This window comes from Arachis stenosperma, chromosome 1, assembly GCF_014773155.1.
Source record: "Arachis stenosperma cultivar V10309 chromosome 1, arast.V10309.gnm1.PFL2, whole genome shotgun sequence".
Classification (NCBI taxonomy): Eukaryota; Viridiplantae; Streptophyta; class Magnoliopsida; order Fabales; family Fabaceae; genus Arachis; species Arachis stenosperma.
Window position 1 is genome coordinate 7307747 of NC_080377.1, and position 20018 is coordinate 7327764.

At 34.5% G+C, this 20018-nt stretch overlaps 2 protein-coding genes across 2 annotated transcripts; one reads left to right on the forward strand and one right to left on the reverse strand.

The window, feature by feature from the left end:
- Positions 1-1426: 1426 nt before the first annotated feature.
- LOC130943933 (LRR repeats and ubiquitin-like domain-containing protein At2g30105) lies at positions 1427-6181 on the forward strand. The gene is made up of 10 exons (XM_057872030.1): positions 1427-1713; positions 1800-1894; positions 3274-3429; positions 3759-3869; positions 3982-4082; positions 4698-4835; positions 4978-5026; positions 5158-5223; positions 5640-5759; positions 5926-6181. Exons 1-10 carry the CDS (start codon positions 1548-1550, stop codon positions 6034-6036), a joined length of 1113 nt encoding a protein of 370 aa, XP_057728013.1. The 5' UTR covers positions 1427-1547; the 3' UTR covers positions 6037-6181.
- Positions 6182-7113: 932 nt separating this feature from the next.
- Positions 7114-19691, reverse strand: LOC130943914 (ubiquitin-activating enzyme E1 1-like). The gene is made up of 7 exons (XM_057872005.1): positions 19351-19691; positions 18460-18830; positions 16551-16768; positions 15266-16060; positions 13982-14850; positions 13429-13861; positions 7114-8120 (listed from the first exon to the last, which is right to left on the reverse strand). Exons 2-7 carry the CDS (start codon positions 18815-18817, stop codon positions 7524-7526), a joined length of 3270 nt encoding a protein of 1089 aa, XP_057727988.1. The 5' UTR covers positions 18818-18830; positions 19351-19691; the 3' UTR covers positions 7114-7523.
- Between the last annotated feature and the right edge of the window lie 327 nt (positions 19692-20018).

The following is a 20018-nucleotide window of genomic DNA, read 5'->3' on the forward strand; positions in this document are numbered from 1 at the left end:
GTTACGGTTTAGGAGGTGGAGATTTGATTTTGCGACAGTTCTAATAAATCGCTGACACATTCGCTACAAAATCAAGGATTAGCGTTGGTTGATTTAGCGGCAGTTCTTGATTTCGACGATAATTTTTCAATGGTTTAAAACAGATACTAGTTAAGAATTATTGTGTTTTTCAAATTTATTTAGTGTATTTTTCCGGCTAAATGGCTGCAATTTGCACTAGCAATCAACACTTTTTTAATATTAAATCTGACTTTAGTTTGATATTAAATTTTAAATTAAAAACAATCAAATATTGGCATTTAAATTTGGAATACCGATCCAATTATGACTTTTTAATGTATAAGTCATTTTTTAAACTAATTATTATATATTATTTGAAATAGAAATGTTAAGCGTTTAAGTAATTTTTAAACCAAGTTTTTAACTAAATTTTTTTGCGTTCTTCTCTTTTTAAATTCTAAACAGTTAAACACTGGTATTTAGATTTGGAATATCGATCAAATTACGACTTTTTCAGGTATAACCGTATAAGTCCTTTTTTAAGCTAATTATTATATATTATTTGAATTAGAAATGCTAGGCGTTCAAATAATTTTTAAAGTTTTTAAACAAATCATCGTGCACTCTTTTCTTTCGAACACATGACTTCTTCTTCTGTTATTATTGTCGTCGTCATCATCGTCTTTCTTCTTTTTTGCATTTCTTTTTTTGATATCATTGTCATTATCACGGTTGCTATCGTTGTCGTCGTTGTTATTGTCACCGTCATCTTATTCTTTTTCTTGACGTTGTTATTTTTGTTGTTTAATTTTTTTTTTCTTTTTCATCCTCTTTTATTATCATCATCATCCTCCTCTTTTTGTTGTTTAAAATTTTAAATAAAAGAGTGAGTTGAAAAATCTAAAATTATAAAATTTGAATTGATTATTGAACTAGTAAGATTAGATGTTGAAATATTTAAAATTTTAAATAAAATTTAATCAATATAATAAAATAATATATCAACATATATAAAATATATTTTTTTATTATTTTAAATAAATTATCCACAAAATTTTGATTTACTAATTTTTATCCAATTTTTTAATTTTCTTATTGATTTAATGACAAATAATTTTTATCTGGAATTAAAATAGTATAGTAGCTAATTTTTTGTTACTTCGGCCAATTTTTGAACCATGGGAAGATTTCTTGTGCTAGTATGTTACATCAAACAAACAATTCCATTAAAATTGCTAGGATATTTTCAAAAAATTACAAAAATAAAAAAATAATTTTTTAATTTTTATTTTATATAAAAATGCTAAAATTACCTAATTTTTCTATTTGATTAGTACACGATTCTTGAAAATTAGCATTTCTGTATTTAGTTATCAGATAATAATTATATTTTTTTACAATAATACGTTTGATTTCCTAAAATACCCCTAAATAATTCTAACTGAAAATTTAGGAAGAGGCGAAGCATAGAAGAATGCAGTGAAGAAGTGCAAAATCGAAGCTTTTTGAGTTTCGAGAATCCATTTCTGGAATTGGATCGAATAAGAATGGAGGAAAGCCCTTCTTCAACGAGAAGCATAGCCATACACGTGAAGTTCGGAGGGAAGACGATACCAATCTCAATCGCATCGGAATCAACCATCAAAGACCTCAAATCACTCCTTCTCTCTTCCACCAACGTTCTGCCACGTGGCCAGAAGCTCATCTTCAAAGGCAAGCAACTAACCAACTAACTAACTAACCGCTTTCACTATTCTTTCCTTTTTTTTTTTCGTTTTTGAATGTATCATAACAAACAGGGAAGGTTCTGGAAGACCACAACACTTTGGGGGCATCCGGTTTGACCAATGGCTCTAAGCTCATGCTTCTTGCTTCACAGGGCTTACATCAAGGGGTATTCTCTTCTCTTGTCTTCTATATGCAGTTATTCGTTTCTTTCTTTCTTTGCTTTTTGTTGCTAATGGTACTTACTTTAGTAAAAGAAAGAAAGGGGGGATTGATTGTTTTGGCTTTAGGGCAATATGATAAATTTTGTGTCTTTCTCTCTTAGAATCAACATGAGAATTGAGAATATGAGACGATCCTAATACTCTTATAGAGTTTGTTCAATCCCGATATTTGGTTTCAACATGGTTGCTCCATTATAGGGTAAAGCTCCCAAGCAATACATGGTCCATTTGAGTGGCAGAATTTTTGACCCCTTAACGTGTGGTCTTGGAAGAGGAGTCTTAGAGCGATACGTGAGTTGTCTCTGTGTGACCTCGAAGTCACGGGTTCAAGCTGTGGAATTGGCTACTGATGCAATTATCAAGTTAGGCTGTCTGCATTACACTCTTTAGGTGCGATCCTTCTTTGTATCTAGTGTTAACGCGGGATGCTTGTGCAAAGACTGCCCTTTCTAACATGTGTCTTGGGTTTGAGGCATGGGTATGGAGAAACGGTTGTTGGGAGAGGTATGCTCCATATAGGGATTTTAATGCTCAAACAGGATTGATTGCCTCTGGTGTGGTTTTCATCTTAAAATGTTTACTCAACTACTTGATTCGACGAAGCACTCAAAGGGGTTTTATTTTTGTGCTATGGAGATAGTATTCAATAGATTTGTTTATTTGCTTTTGGTAGGCAATAAAACGAAGGGAAAGCTTGGCTTAAACTAGAATTCCTACTGTGCAAGCTATTAACATAGGAACTAGGAAGTTGATGAAAAATGTATATCTTGAAAGGAAATTGTGGTGAAACAAATCAACTAAATTCTAGCATGATTGATCATCACCAATACTGTGTGATTTCATCAAGAAGTTAAATCGTGGCTTCGTCTTGTGGTCATGGGGTGAGAATCTATATATATATATATTCTGATATGTATGAGTGACTACACACTAATGGACAAAATAGGAACGAAGATATAAGAGAAAAAGTTGGAGTAACACCTATTATTGGAAATATAGTAGAATCTCGTCTTAGATAGTTTAGACATGTGGCAAGAAGATCAGTAGAGCATTTAGGTAGGAGGGTGGATGAGATGGAAGGTAAACAAGGGGTTGACAGATAGAGGAAGATCCAAGAAGACCATACATGAGGTGGTCAAAGGAGATCTACGTGTAAAACAGTTTCACTGATATATGATAGAGCTCAATGACATCGTTTGATCCATGTGTCCGACTCCATGTAATGGGATAAGGCTTTATTGTTGTTGTTGTTGTTGTTTCTACTTCGTATTACACTCAGTAAAATACTAAAATGCAGCATGAAGATTTAAAATTTCTTGTGTAGGAGGGTCCTGTCTTGAAGAAAGCTCAGGTTGTTCCCAAATTGAGGAGAGATAGCCATTCAGGGTCGAGTAATGATGCGAATAAAGTTCCTGTTAAGAACAGGGTGGAACGTTGGAAGGTGACTGGGGTTGTAGCGTTGTCTGAATGCAACTTGGAGGTAATAAACAGTTCATGATTTTATGATATATTAATCAAATTATATTGGAAATCTTGGAGTTGGAGCTTAACAATCGATGTATAAGAAAGAGGCACATGTTTAATTTTACTTAATGACATGTTTTTTATTTGGTGGTTAGTCATTTGAAATTTCTGACTGCCTTAATTTTGAAAGGAAAGGGAGTAGCAAAAAGACAACAATGGCAAAAGGCAACCTAAATAGATTTTTCATCCTTTCTTTCTTTCCTGCATATGGTATTTAAAATTAAAATTGCTTGTCAATTATTGTTCTTGCATTCTCATTTTTCATAGCAATTTCAATTTAAGTAGGTCATACCTGATGAAGTGTGGGCTTGTGAGTCTTCTGCTCGAGTTCTAGATTGCAACAACAATTCAATTAAAACCGTCCCTTCTGCGATTGCTCATCTTACTGGTTTAGAGGTAAGCTGAACTTCTGTATCCCTTTATAGGTTTTCTGTTTCATTTGCATACAAATATTTTAGAGGAAGTAATGTTTAATTTAACACACCTTGCAACTTTGAAAATTCTGCAGAAACTATTCATTAATGCAAACTGCTTATCAGATGAATCGATTAGCTGGGAAGGACTAACACCTCTGAAGTACCTAACAGTATTATCATTAAACCAGAACAAGTGAGTAGATCATCATTGACGTCCTGGCAACTATTCATCGTGCACTTGTTTTTGTCCTAACTCACATAGAACAACAAAGAATTTACATCAACTCATCAAGATTGCATGTATTAGGAATTATCATTTGTTGATTGTCTACTCCATACCATCATAATAGGCCATAGTTAGTTATGCTCTACACATGAAGAGGTCAAGGATGTACGTATTTATGCTCCTAAGTCCTTTCGTTATGTTTTTCAAGGTCATCACTCTCAAGTCAACTCGTAAGCTCTTACAAGTTTTACGATTTTATTAGTAAACTCTCAAGTTTACAATTTGAGTTAGTTAGTTAGTTTTTTTTTTTTTTTTAAAGCTCCACAAGGTTAGGTGAATTTTTTAGTTTAATGGTCTTAAAATGTTTCTAACTCTAGCATACTACTAGCATTTTGTCTTAGACTACCAATACCTCTTACCTCGTGTTCTGTTTTAGTATTTAATTCTATGTATCATGTTAAATTCTTAGAAAATTTGTGAGGATAAATCATATTCTGTCTCAAATTTGCCTTATAGATCCATATGTTGATTGAAATTGATTGGTCCTTTATGTAATTTTCTTATTTCACATGATTTCTGCAGTTTGACTACTTTGCCATCTGCTCTGGGATCTTTAACCGCCTTAAGGGAACTTCATGTATCCAATAATAAGTTGGTTGGCCTTCCTAATGAAATTGGGAAGCTTACCCAATTAGAAGTTTTGCGAGTCAACAATAATAGGTACAATACTTAGCTGAAGAATCCGTTTCAACGTTTGTCTTGTTCAGTAACTTCTGTTACAAACTGTTCTTAACAAATACTAACACTAAGTTATTTTATCTGTAAAATTTTATTTATTGATTGGCTTGTCTCTTTTTCTCAGGATGAATACAGTTGGTGAATCTGTAGGGAATTGTCATTCTCTTGTTGAGGTACGGTTGTTTGTTTCAAGTCGTCTTTCTCAATTTGTGATTCCAAAGGGACTACCCAAATAGCTTTGCAAAACTATAACCTATAGATGAAATGTACTCTTAAATGCTTATGTAATTTTCTTGTGGCACAGGTTGATTTCTCTTCAAATTTCTTGTCAGAATTGCCAGAGACATTTAGCAGTTTTAAGAATTTGAAGGTGTCCTATTTTCCCCATTTTGGCCTTATAAAACAAGAAACAGTGTTCTTTCTCCCTTGCTTCATCATCAACTTTTCATGTTATTTATGATTGGACAATAGGAACTTTAATTATATGCTGTTAGCCTGTTACTGTTTCATTCTTGCAAGTTTTGTGATACTTTGATGTATTAAATGAAGCTCTTTATTCTATACTCTACTTCACAAATGGTTGGTTATACCTTTTCACATAATTTTATAAACAGTGGATTACCACATACTAAACCATGCATAAACACTCTTTATGCTGCCATTAAAGACAGTTTGTTCTTTTCAGTATTACATGATTTCCCCTTTTATATAACCATTACAGGCATCAAAATAAAAATGGATTTGACATCTATATTACTTTCTTTCTCCACTTTTACCACTATGCAGGCTTTGTATCTGAGTAACAATGCGATGAAATCTCTTCCTTCTAAACTATTCAAGACTTGCCTTCAGCTCTCTACACTGGATCTCCACAACACAGAAATTACCATCGATATTCTTCGCCAGGTCTGAATATCTTTCTTATTTCTTTTAATCAAACATATATATGATAAGGCACAAGTGATCTATGAGAGGGAATTTTTTAAAATGGAAGCTTAGCATAGTTCTGTTAGTTCTTGGATAAAAGAATGCCTAAGAAACAGAGTTGCAATATGCTGGGATTTTCTTGCAGTTTGAAGGATGGGATGATTTCGATGAGCGTCGCCGCAATAAACATCAGAAACAGCTGGATTTCAGGGTTGGAGTTTCCAGAGATTTTGATGAAGGTGCTGATAAGAACTAAGTAGAAATTGTTTGTCAGTTACAGATAATCCTTCATGAAGAGATCATTCATGTGTAAACTTTGGCTGCCCTCTGGTGGCAGATTGGAAATTTATGATATCCAATTTGTGATGTATTGAAAATTTTCTACATATTTTTATTTTTAATCGATATGTTAGTTTTGATTGAAAAATATTTTTCTTTTGTTTTTCATTTTTCTAAATTTTTTTATATTTGAAATGGAATGAAAAATATGATATTTTATATAACATGTAGTTGCTAAATTTCATCTTTTATTAATGATGAGAGGTTATACATGATTAAATCACATGATAAATTCAAATAAAATAATTTATACTTCATTGAAATAATGGATAAAAACAGACACAAACAAGATTGTGCATTATTCTTTTAGTCTATCTTATGTGTATAATTTGTCTTTTTAAACCAAATTAAAATATGAATTTAAATAAGTCATTCTACTATTTCTCTAATCATTAATTACTTCACAATGTAAAAAGTAGTTAGAATCGTTCAAGTTTTGTTCGGTATGTGTTAGATGGTACTTTAAAGTTTAAATGATGACCTAATATGGGGGAACACATGGACATGGCGAAAATTACGCAAAAACAAAACAGAACAAATGAAGAATATATAAAAACATAGATATGAGAAGAAAATTAAAGTATATAAGAACTATTCGATATAACTCACAAAATGTATTGAATGTTCTTGAGTTTTTACTTTTTACTATACAAATTTAGAAGGTAAATCAATATTCTAAAGTAAAAGCAAAAAACAGAAGTTTCTTCGATCTGCCTCTTTCGGCTCACACATTATGAAATCAGTTGTCCAAGTTGGTGCACTCCTGATTCTCTTTATCCAGTTGTACTCTTTATCTATCAATTATGTTAAATATCCTTTTCTAAAAGATGAATATTATAACCTTTAAAAAAGGTTTTTTAGAAAAAAATTTCAAATATTTTCTGTTATGAAAAAAATTGGCAACATATTAAAGAATATTTTTTCCACGAGGTAATGACAACCAAACCCGCACGATATTCTCCGTTTCAAACTTTTCAGTTCAATTCAATGTGTAGAAACTAGAAAGTATAATTTTACTTATTAATTTTGTATTGTGAAGCTCACATAATGTGACTAAAACTTTACCTTTCTAGTGGAAGAATCTTCCAGCCTTTTGTCAAGTTTCGAATCCAAAGTCTTGGGTACAATTCAACCGGTGCAGAATTTGTTATTCCGAAGGGAGCAAAGCAAGGGACTATCCTATATTTTAGTTGTCCAAATTCTTTCCCTGTAAAATGAGACAGCACCACCCAAAACTTTGGAAGAGTCTGCTCAAAGTAACAATAAACCTAGCTAGCAATGGAAGTGTATTTCAATTCATGTATGAACCGTGGTATGGTCTACAAATGTTGTGTCCACTATAAATATGGAACACTAGTGTCATGTCTTTTCCTTACCCTAAGTCTACTGATAAGATGCAAGTACCTAACGGAAATAAACGGATACCAGGGGGATGTCAATATCATTACCATCATCATCATCACAGGCCACCACGACATCAACGTGGCTACGGTATGGCGGAATCTCCAACCTGGCCACATCCCTTGCCAGATCTGCTACTTTTCTATCCATTCGGTCTTTGAACTTGTTGAAGATACTATTATAGAGCATGCAACTCCCACATGAAATACTATATGCATTTAAGCCCTTCGCCTTGAGCCAATGAAGGAGCTCCCTGAGGGTAGGATTCTCGTTTAGAACCCATCTGTCCCAAATTGTCCAGTTCATATCCTGATGCTTCATAACCTTTGGAGGAACTGGCTCAGCCATTGAAAACAGAGGCAGAGCTAGGTTAGCAAATGTGTTTCTGTAATCTTCCACTTTGTGTCTTCCATCCAAGGCTTTGTAAAGCTCCAAGCAGACAAGACCAGTAGCCATAGCAGTTGAGGTTGCAATTGCGGGAATGATCCGTCCGGCGATGAACTTGGCTTTCAGCTTGTCAACCTCGGGAATGCTGTAATTCCGTGCCCTCATATTGGCAAGCCCAGCTATAACATCCATATGGTAGTTTGTATCATCATCCTGCAATTTTAGATCAGAATTTGGTTAGTTAATACCGATTCTAAGCAACCGCAAACTCAAACCTCCACCTCCTATTCACCAATATATGAAACCATAAAATTTAAAAAGCACAACATCCACTTGCTCGAAACATATTTTTCATCGATTTAAATGACAATTTAGAGAATCAAGTATATTATTGTTGACTAGATCAAATCAAAATCAGATTCCTAATTCTTTTCATGAATCTTTTATGTAAATAGAATTAATTATAAATATTTTCCTTTTTTGGTTTAGCTTAATTTTAAAGATTTTATAATTAGAAATCTTTCCTTTATTTTAGACTAGTATTTTTCCCTTGTTTCCTATTTTATAGTTATTTCTATTTCTGTAATTCCTCTATAAAGAGGCTGATTCCGTGTACATCTTATAAAACAATATATTCAAACACTTCAACTTGGTATCAGAGCAGGATCTCTATACTGTGCCTCTGATTTATAACTATAGCTGACAATTCCTCTGTCATTAATCCTGAATAGAAGGAGAACACCACTCCTACTCCATCAGATTTAAAATCTGAGCAATGAGTACTAGTTAGTGGTGACTCCCATTCAGTTTAGATCACCACATTTCAACCCAATGGGTCAAACTACCTTAGGTGGTCTCAATCAGTTCAGATGTATATCCATGGAAGAGGGAAGATTGGATATCTCACCAGTAAGTGAAGCCAGCCTAACATCACTGACCCACAATATAATGTGTGGGATACCGAAAATTCCATGGTGATGACATGGCTAATAAACTCAATGGAGGAGGATATCAGTAGTAACTACATGTACTATACCACTGCCAAAGAATTGTAGGATAGTGTCGAGGAGATGTACTCTGATCTTGGGAATAAATCCCAGATTTATGAACTTACTCTAAAAGCTAGAGAAATTCAACAAGGGAGTGACAATGTCACCAAATATTTCCACATATTGAAGCGGGTGTGGCAGGATCTTGACCACTTCAAATAACTACAAGTGGAATTCAGCCGCTGATGCCAAACACTACCAACAAACAGTGGAAGAAGGAAGGATAATCCAATTTCTTGTAGGCCTCAACGTGGAGTTAGATGAAGTTCGTGACAGAATTATTGAAAGAATAATTCTACCCTCAATTGGAGAAGTATTTGCTGAAGTTAGAAGAGAGGAAACTCGTAGAGTTGTGATGATGGGGAAAGAAAAGACTGAATAGACTTCTTTAGAGTCTAATGCACTCTTAGTGGCACCTGCTGCACTTAAAAGTTCATCAAATCAGAAGCATCCCTCCAATCTTTGGTGTGACCACTGCAATAAACCTCGTCACACCCGATAAATCTGCTGGAAGATTCATGGAAAACCAGCATATCTTAAAGGCAGCAAACTTGGTCCAAAAATACGCTCTACCCCAACTGCTCATGAGGCTGAAAAATAATCATTGAGCAAGGAACAGGTTGAGCAGCTCATAAGGCTGTTAAATTCCAATTCTGTGTCTAGTACTCCTAGTGGTTCTTTGGCTCAAAGAGGTAATTTTAGTATTCATATGTCCCTTAACTGCACCTCAAACTTGAATACACCATGGATTGTAGATTTAGGTGCATCTAACCATACGACCAGCCTCTCCCCTTTATTTAAAATTTATTCTCCTTACTTTGAAAATGAGAAAATTAGAGTTGCTGATGGTAGTTTTTCATCTATTGCTGGAAAAGGTACAATTAAACTGTCCAAAAACATTGACCTAACAAATGTCCTACATGTACCAAAGCTTTCTTGTAATCTCCTCTCTATTAGTAAAATCTGCAAGGATTCCAATTGTGCTGTGACATTCTGACACTCATGGTATTTTTAGGACCAGACCTCGAGGAAGATGATTGGCAGTACTAAGATGATGGATGGGCTTTATTATTTTGAGGATATTTCGAAGGATAAAATAGCTCAAGGATTTAATGGTATAAATTTTATGCCTATAAAGGACCAAATAATGCTCTAGCACAATAGACTAGGACAGCCTAGTTTTCCATATCTCAAACATTTGTTTCCAAGTTTGTTTAAGAATATTGATTCTTCTTTACTTAAATGTGAAAGTTGTATTCGTTCAAAGAGCCATAGAGCTCCTTACTACTCTCAACCTTATCATGCATATAAACCTTTCCACTTGATTCATAATAATGTATGGGGTCCATCGAAAATAACTCCTCAATTTGGAAAAAAATGATTTGTAACTTTTATCGATGACCACGACTATGTTGAATCTATCTCATGCATGAAAAATTTGAGGTTTCAAAAAATTTTCAGTATTTTTCAACAATAGTTGAAACACAATTTGACACAAAATTTTCAATATTAAGAAGTGATAATGGCACTAAATACATTAATAAAACTCTTGGTGAATTTCTTCAAAAGAAAGGTATTCAACATCAATCTACATGCCCCAATACACCCCAACAAAATGGCATTGCTGAAAGGAAGAATAAACATCTTCTTGAAGTAGCACGTGCCATTATGTTTAAGGGTAATGTTCCAAAGTATTTATGGGGAGATGCTGTCCTATCAGCAGCCTATCTCATAATCGAATGCCCACACGTGTTAAATTACTGCACACCGTTGGATACTTTCAAAAAGAATTTTCCAGCATGTAGGTTGCATTCTGACTTACCTTTAAAAGTATTTGGTTGCACTGTATTTTAAAATACACCTTCATATTGAAGTAAACTTCATCCAAGGGAAGACATGCATTTTTATTGGCTATTCCCCAAGTCAAAAGGGTTATAAATGTTTCAATCCACATACTAAGAAATTTCATGTAAGCATGAATGTTACTTTTTTGGAACATGAAACCTTTTCTCAGAAAAATTCTCTTCAAGGGGAGAGTCTAAGGGAAGAAAAATTTTTGCATGAACCTTTACCCACTCCTATTTTACATATTGAGGATACAACTTTCACTAATCAAGTAAATTCTGAAACAATTGTAAAACAAGATGTGGAAACCAATTCTGAAATTGTGCCAGAATCGGTTGGAATCCAAACAGGAAAAGAAATACCACAATCAAAAAAGGAGCTTAGGTGTTATGTTCGAAAAAATCCCAAGAAGACTAGAGACCAGCCCATCGTCTCTGTACCAGCCCAATCTAAAAGCCCGAAAGACGTCCCAACTGTAGTACTTCAGGAACTTCCAAGTAAATCTGAAATTGTCACTTCTAATAATAACTTGCCAATAACCCTTAGGAAAAAAACCAGAACCTGCACCAAGGTACTCAAAACCAGCACCAACCATCCTTTTTCCAATTATGTCTCTTACCAAATTCTCTCTCAAAAAAGATCGAACTTTTACTTCTAAAATTACAAATCTGTTTGGGCCTAGGAACATAGAGGAAGCACTAGATGATCCCAACTAGAAATTAGCAGTGACGGAAGAGTGGCATGCACTCAAGAAGAATGAAACTTGGGAGATTGTAGATCTGCCACAGAATACAAAATTAGTTGGCTACATGTAGATTTTTACCATCACGTGCAATGCTGATGGAAGCATAGAGAGGTATAAGGCTAGGTTAGTAGCTAGGGGATATACACAATCCTATGGAGTAGACTATCAAGAGACTTTTGCTCCAGTTGCCAAACTCAGCTCTGTGCGGATTCTTATCTCTTGCTGCGAATTACAATTGGCCTTTACATCAATTGGATATAAAGAATGCCTTCCTAAATGGGGAGCTAGAGGAAGGGGTGTTCATGAAACTTCCACCTGGATTTGAGACTGAACTATGGAGGAATATAGTGTGCAAACTAAAGAAATCTCTCTATGGATTGAAACAATTCCCAAGAGCTTGGTTTGAACGAATTGGAATGGTGGTGAAGGGACTTGGTTATACTCAAAGCCAAGCTGACCATACACTTTTCTATAAACATTCAGCAGCTAATAAAACTGTCATCTTAATTATATATGTGATGACATTATTCTGACATGGGATAATTTTTTGGAAGTAAAAGACTTGAAGGATAAGCTTGCTAAAGCATTTGAAATCAAAGAACTTGGCTCATTAAAATACTTCCTTGGAATTGAATTTGCAAGGTCTAAGGAAGACATTTTTATGAACCAACGAAAGTACATCCTAGATCTTTTAAAAGAGACGGGATTACTTGGTTGTAAAGCTACTGAAACACATATAGAGCCTAATTTAAAATTTAAGCCAGCTGAAGCAGAAAATGTAATGGACAAAAGGAGATATCAGCGGTTGGTAGTAAGGCTAATCTATTTATCCCATACACGCCCGGATATAGCCTTTGCTGTGAGCATGGTAAGCCAATTTATGCATTCACCTGGTCAAAAACACATGGATGCTGTCTTTAGAATCCTAAGGTACTTGAAGGGGTCGCCTGAGAAAGGGTTACTCTACAAAAAGCATGGACATCTTCAAGTAGAAGCTTATACAGATGCGGATTGGGCTGGGAATGTCATGGATAGAAAGTCAACATCTGGGTATTGTACTTTTGTTGGCGGAAACCAGGTTAGTTGGAGGAGTAAAAAACAGAGTGTTGTGGCACGAAGTAGTGCAGATGCTGAGTTTAGAGTAGTGACTCATGGAATATGTGAAGCACTATGGGTAGAGAAAATCCTACAAGAATTAAAAGTTTTCATTTCTCCACCAATGAGGTTGTATTGTGACAACAAATCTGCAATTTCCATTTCTCATAATCCAGTGTTGCATGATAGAACTAAACATGTTGAAGTTAAACATTTTATCAAGGAAAAAATTGAGAGAGGACAGATTTGCATCTCATGTTCCAACCATGGAACAATTAGTAGATGTTCTAACTAAAGGATTACCCAAGAAGACTTTTGATAGCATAATAAACAAGCTGTCAATGAATGATATCTCCAGGCCAGCTTGAGGAAGAGTGTTGACTAGATCAAATCAAAATCAGATTTCTAATTCCTTTCATGAATCTTTTATGTAAATATAATTAATTATAAATCTTTTCCTTTTTTGGTTCAGCTTAATTTTATGGATTTTATGATTAGAAATCTTTCCTTTATTTTAGGCTAGTATTTTTTCCTTGTTTCCTACATTTTATAAAACAATATATTCAAACACTTCAACTATTATTTTTTCCACCATCATCCCATGATATCTCTCTACCAACCAAACTTTGCAAGAGCACTTAGTGAAAAGAGTTTAGATATACACATTTTTGCTATACGTGAATTCCCTGCTAATTATAAATATAGGTTTAGCAGGAGGCAAGGCTGCAAGGAGGAGCATCATGGTAAAAGTCAGATAAAGCAAGGTATTATGAAGAGGAAAAAATACCTTCTCAAATTGTATTGGTTTCATCCTGAACTCTGGTGGCAAATTTGCTCGGCACCTCTCTAACTTGATTATTATATCATCGATAACAGCTGCATCGTCTATGGAAGCAGTAGAGAGACTGGTGGCCTTCTCATCTGTCACTATATTCACATCTTTCTTAGGCTGAAAATCAGGTACTATCACTTTATCAACTGCTTCAGCCAGCTTTGTAGGGTTCTTTCCCCAGTCGGGGATTGGGATATCAAAACTCTCTGCTCGTAAAATAGCAGCTGCCATCACAAAATGTACGTGACCTGCATCAGAGGCTGAGAACTGTAGTGGATGGGGAAATCTTTTCGGTGCAGACCAGAATGGAGATCCAGTGCTGGTTTGAGCATCTTCAGGAAAAGTATATATTAACTGCTTCACCCGGTTAGCAAAATAATCTTCAAACCTGTGTGTGAACAGAAAAGATTGATGAGTGAAGTCCACAGAAACACTAATATGCTAAAACACATTACTGCTAGTCTGTTAGTGAATAGAAGGAGCAAATATATGCATATAACTAACATACTTTAGACGAGCCCAAGTAATACAGTCTTCAAAAGTTTCACACTTGTCCCTGTCCAGGCACTCAAGAACACGCTCCAGGTTATCCCTTGCTTGAGCATCACCAGTATTCCTCATTGCATTAGTATATTCGTTGGGATTAGACAAATAGGCATTCACTTCAGCAGGAGTTTTTTCAAGCAAACCCTCAAACTCTGAACGGGCCCATGTCAAGCAGTGGTCAATGTTGTGTGGAAATGAGTGTACTGTACACATTGGTGCCTGTTTCTCTGGTGGATCTCTTGATGCACCATAGTTTTCCGTTAGGTGAGGAATGACCATCTGGGTATTGCATTTGGTTCCAAGAGTTCCAGACTCCAGAAGAGGCTTTTGGAAATACAAGCATCTTTGATCAACATATAATCTCGCATTGACATTGTCTAGCGCATTGATCACGACACTCAAGTTTCCCCAGAAGGCATCGTGAAATACATTTTCAGTTTCACTACTAACACGATTTTGCAGAGCAACAATATTCAATGCAGTATTTATAGATGCAGCAGCTGAAGCAGCAACCGTAGACTTCGCCTGTCCAATATTCCAATCACGGAAAAGGAACTGCCTGCTTAGGTTACTCTTCTCTATAACATCGTCATCAGTAATTGTCAGCTTCCCTTGACTTCCACAAGAAACTCCCATGAGAGCAAGATTTTTCAAAAACTCGCATCCTAAAGCACCAGATCCAACAACAAACACTTGAGAATCCTCCAATTTCTTCTGTAACTTCTGTCCAAAAACTGAAATCTGTGCATCATATCGACTACCTACTGGTCTTAAATCATCAGGATCCACTGGTTCTGTAGGAAGTGACTCAGCAGAATCGAAGTAGAAAAACTGCAGAGGAAAGAAATTCAGAGATCAAAACAATAATAAATTTCAAAAAGAAGTATCATAAGCTTCTTGTTTAAAAAAAATGCTCATTTAAGAGGAAAATGACAGTGTATATTATGATTGTTGAGTCAGGTTTGATGTACTAAACCTCCCCATTTCAAAACAATGTTAAGATATCGTGGGATCATCAGTGTGGTTCAATAGGTTACTATGTTCATGCATGGCTTGCTATATTCAATAGGTACATAACACTATAAAAGAAGCAAAATGGTCAAATATGCATCAAAGCAGCAAACTGAACCTACAAAGTAAAATAAGCTTAATAAATGACAAGTATTATTAAAAAAAAATGTCTTTGGACTAGGCAACATATATTTCAAAACACAAGAATATGATCAAACAATAAATACTAAGTTACCTGAAAAAGCGGATGAAACTTCCCAGAACATGCTTTGACAACCTCTTGTCCGACAATTCCACCAAACATGGCAGCCATAGGGTTCAAAACGGCCCTAGCACCAAAGGCAAAATATCTCAGAAGTTTTGGATTTATATCTTCCAATTTATCATCAGCTAAGGCGTCATTGAAATCACTAACAATGGATATAAGCTTCTGAGCATCAGAGTCTGAACCAGTAACAGGTAAGCGACCCAACTCAGAAATAAACTTATCCAAAGCCTGAAATGCTATGTGAAGAAGACGCGGGCGATCAAACTTGGAAAAATCACTCAGAAGAAAATCTCCTGGATCACCTAGTGCTGCCCTGAGTGGCTTAAAGTTCAATATCTTGGGTTGTTTGACCTGTGTGACAATACCACCTTTCTCATAGCCACCATAGTTTGTAGTGTCTTCTTCAAGGGTGAATGAATATGCTCTAGCATTTTTTATCTTTCTGGGCTTTCCATCATTCAATTCTTTCATACCATGAACTTCAGAGAATACAACAAGATCTCCATCCTGAAACTCAAGCCTCTCGTCGTCAACACAAGATACTAGAGCAGGGTTGTCATTGCTGATTGATGCAACTATACCAGTATGGGGTTCCTCTCCATCAACATCGACGACAGTGAATGCAGGCCCAAAATCGCAGAATACATTGCCAAAAAGACCTCTAACTTCAGTTTTGATAAAAGCAATAGGAGGCTGATGAGTGTGGCAGAAATCATTGAACTCAATAGCTTTCTCAAGACTAATTTCAGTGAAAACAACAGCCTGCAAAATAAAATATATACAAATACTAATACATCAAAATAAACTAGATAGAGATGCATTTATGATGGGAAATTCAAACAACAAACTTCAAATTAAATTATGCCATTATGCTGCAAATATGAATATATGATCAAGCCTGGTTTAGAATTATAAAATTGACAACAAGGACAAATCTTATGTTTGGGGGGGGGGGGGGGGGGGGGTGGCGGGTATTTGCATAAAGGTATTGTATCCTCGATATCCTAGCAAATAATTTGAAGCCAAAGTAAATTATTATTAGCAAATATGTGACCTAGTTTGCAGCAGGTACACTGCCTTTTCAAATTAAAACATTAAAACATCACAAACAATATTCTTCTACGAGTAAGAATTGTTACTTAATGGTTATAATCAAATCAAGACACACCAGTAGCATGAGTAAAAATAAATGCATTATGGGACATAATATGAAATTCATTCAAAGAAAGGGATAGTCACTAGAAGGGAGTACCTGAAATCTAGAAAGCTGCTCTGTTGTCAGTTCAGTTGTCAATGTTAGTACAAGCACTGCATTATTGAGCTCCTGCAACTTACTAACAGAAGCCAGCGCCCTGTTTTTTCCAATGTCATTCTCTGAAAACACAAAATTACTGGACAGATCCCATAGCTCTACAGTCCTCTCATCATGCAATGTCACAGATTTGACACCCGCAAGAATGAGATTCTTTGCTGCAGATATTAATTAGTAAAGTATGTTAGCATACAAATGATTAAATACCAAAATTTTGAACTTAGCCCAGCTGCAAAATAGAAAGTTGCAATAAAACCAATGAAACACTTCAAACTGCCCTTATGCATTAGAAGATCTATTTGGGTATACTAGTATACCGTATGAGATACTGTATAAAACATGATAGGATAGACTTATATAATACGATATTATCTTCTTAATTGTTCGGTGCAAAGCAACAAAGTGAACAAGTTCATCTGTTAAAATCCCATTTTATTAATCAAAATAACAGATAAATTAATCATGTATGACTAGCTGCCTAGGGAGATCTTTCAATGAACAAGGTCTTTATCATTCTTTTTTATTTAAAAATATAAACATATAAATAAATAAATAATAGTTACAAAAAATATATGAATAATATTCAATTACATATGCGAATAATGAATAATAGTAGTATCAATAATATTTACCTTTTTATAAAAGAACAAATAATACTTTATACATAAATTATAACCATATAATATGGGTAAATCTTAACACTATGGTAAAGTTATTGTTTAATTTACATGACTTAGAAGTTCGCTAGTTCATGTTGTCCTCTATAACATTGTATATTTCATATCTTTGTCTTTTCCACATATATTATGATGAAAAGTAGAATAAAAATTCCTAAAATATATGGCAAAAATATTATGTATTTTATAATCTTTTTATATTTTAAAACATAACAATTATCAATGTAATGTTAGAGAAACAATTAATGGCATTTAATATAAACAACAATTTTATGCTAAAAATAACAAACATTTAAAAAATAATCATTCAAATCATAGTAACAAATACATAAGTAATATTAAAAATTATTATTTATCATAAATTTGATTAATTTTATAAATAAATTAAATTGTTACTCATGATTATCAATATTTAGGATAGCAGTACTAATATAGCATTTAATATCATGTTGTAACTAGCAAGGTAATTACTGTTCCAAAAGATCAAAATGTAGCTAATCAAGTTGGCCAACATTAAATAACATAAGAAAGGAGTAAAAGGACTTCAGGTAAGTTGCTGAAGAAGTGATATATCAACAATGAATCAATAAAGTATTTTACAAAAATAATAAAGAAATTATCTGAATTGATTATAAAAAATTATGAATTCAATTGCGTAAATTTTCCAACTTTGAACTGCCTTCTTAATTAGAAAAAACAACAACTGATCTGCTCTTAACTTATGATTCTGGTTCCTTTTAAAAGCTTTAATCCAACATCTAGAAATATTTACCAAAGTCAATCAACAAGAAAAGTTTGTGATAATTAAAAATAAATAAATAAAGCACTTTTTATTACGGATAATTTTCTTATGCATCACTCTTACTCACACCTTTTACAGCTGGAGGGATGAATCAAGGACCATTATCTAATAGCCGATCAAGGTTTTATTTTTACTATCGGCTGAAGGCATAAAGCTTCATAAAAACCATCAAATTGGAGCATATGATCCAAATTTCGTAGTCACTTAATTCTAAAGATTTAACTGTATATTCATTCAATTAAAAATCAAACTGTGTGCCTGGACACACAACAAATGCAAGGCACCTCACATAAAATATAATCAAGTTAATATTCATTCAACATTACACAGTATAATGCAATAAAATAAGACAAGTATTCAAAGCCTATACCGATCTCAACACCAAGGCCCTGCATCCCTGAGACCAACACATTGGACCCAAACAGCCTCCTCATTGTCTCACGGCCATACACAGCGAGCTGTCGGCTGTGCAGATCCTCATCAATATCCGGTGGGTTGGATTCACCCAAGGCCATAGTTGTTCGGCTGTTGCTGGTGTCGTTGTTACTACTGCTGCTACAGAAGCTACTGTTGTCTTTGTTCACTGTGGAGTCCACAGCGGTATCGGTTGGGGCAGAGGAAACTGTGTTCCGATTCTTCTTGAGGAAAACGCTGTTGTTGTTGCTGATTATGCTCTGAGTGTCTTCTTCTACAAACACTCCTTCGCAGGGTCGCTTTACACGAAGCATATAGTGCAGTAAGCTGCTGAACACGTAACAAAACGTAATCAATAGCATCATCAACAGCAAGAACAGGGACAAAAAAAAGGCAGCAATCCATTAAAGAAAAGAAGGTAACAAGAATGAAACAATCAAACAAAAACAAGGACAAGAATAGCAATAATCATAGAAGACACTATTAAACAAGAAACAAAGCTCATCAACAGCAGGAACAACAAAATGCAATAATCAATCAGTATCAGAGAACAACAATAAAAGAACAACAAAATGCAACAATCAAACACAAACAAAACTATCAATTAAAATTAACATAGTCGTCGTTCTCATCATCCTCATCATCATCGAGACGAAATAAGTAGATCAGAGCCAAAGTAAATGAAAAACAGACAAAACAATCAAAGAAATTATTAGATGCGACTATGATAAACCCTAATCCTAGCTCACGCAACACGATGCGATTTGGTTGAGCTGCAAATTGAAAAATGGTGAAGCTAATAAAGGACAAAAAAGGAGGAGTGAAAATGAAAGAAGCGTGAACGTACCGATTGGAACACCTTCGTGAGAAGAAGGAAGGAAGAGAGGAGTGGTCAAATCTGATTGGCTTTCGAGAATCAGAGAGAAATGGTTATGGTTTCGATCTTTTCTTGTGATTGTGAGTGTGGTTTTGCGGGTTTATTATTCTAACAAGGTGGTCTAATTTCATTTGCGGAATTATATAGGTGAGAAAGAAGAGGGGTATTTATGGATTTTCATAATAAGAGGCTGTTTGGGGTTCGGTATTTGTATGGGAGAGGTGCTACTCTCCCATTTGTACAGGCCTTCTTGCCTTCGGTCTTCTCAGAGAGAAGAGAAGTAGAAGGAGACGGACAGAGTCACAAAGAAGTGATGATCAGATAAGTCAGAGAGAATAAAGAATGAGGTGACACGTCGGCGTTTTGGCTTGACGTCGTGGTGAGATTAACGACCTTCCCCTTAGGTTATACGGTACAATACGATTCGTCTAACAAGGCGTTGTTGGGTATTACAATTTTTTTGGCAAGTATTTTTTTGTCGAAATGCTAGTTATTTATTATTATAATAATTAATAAAAATTAAATAAAATAAATTTTGATCATTTTTAATTAAATTTTTTTATTATTAAATATTTTTTTATTTATTAAAAAATTAATCTTTTTAAGACAATTAAATTATTATAAATAATTTACAATTC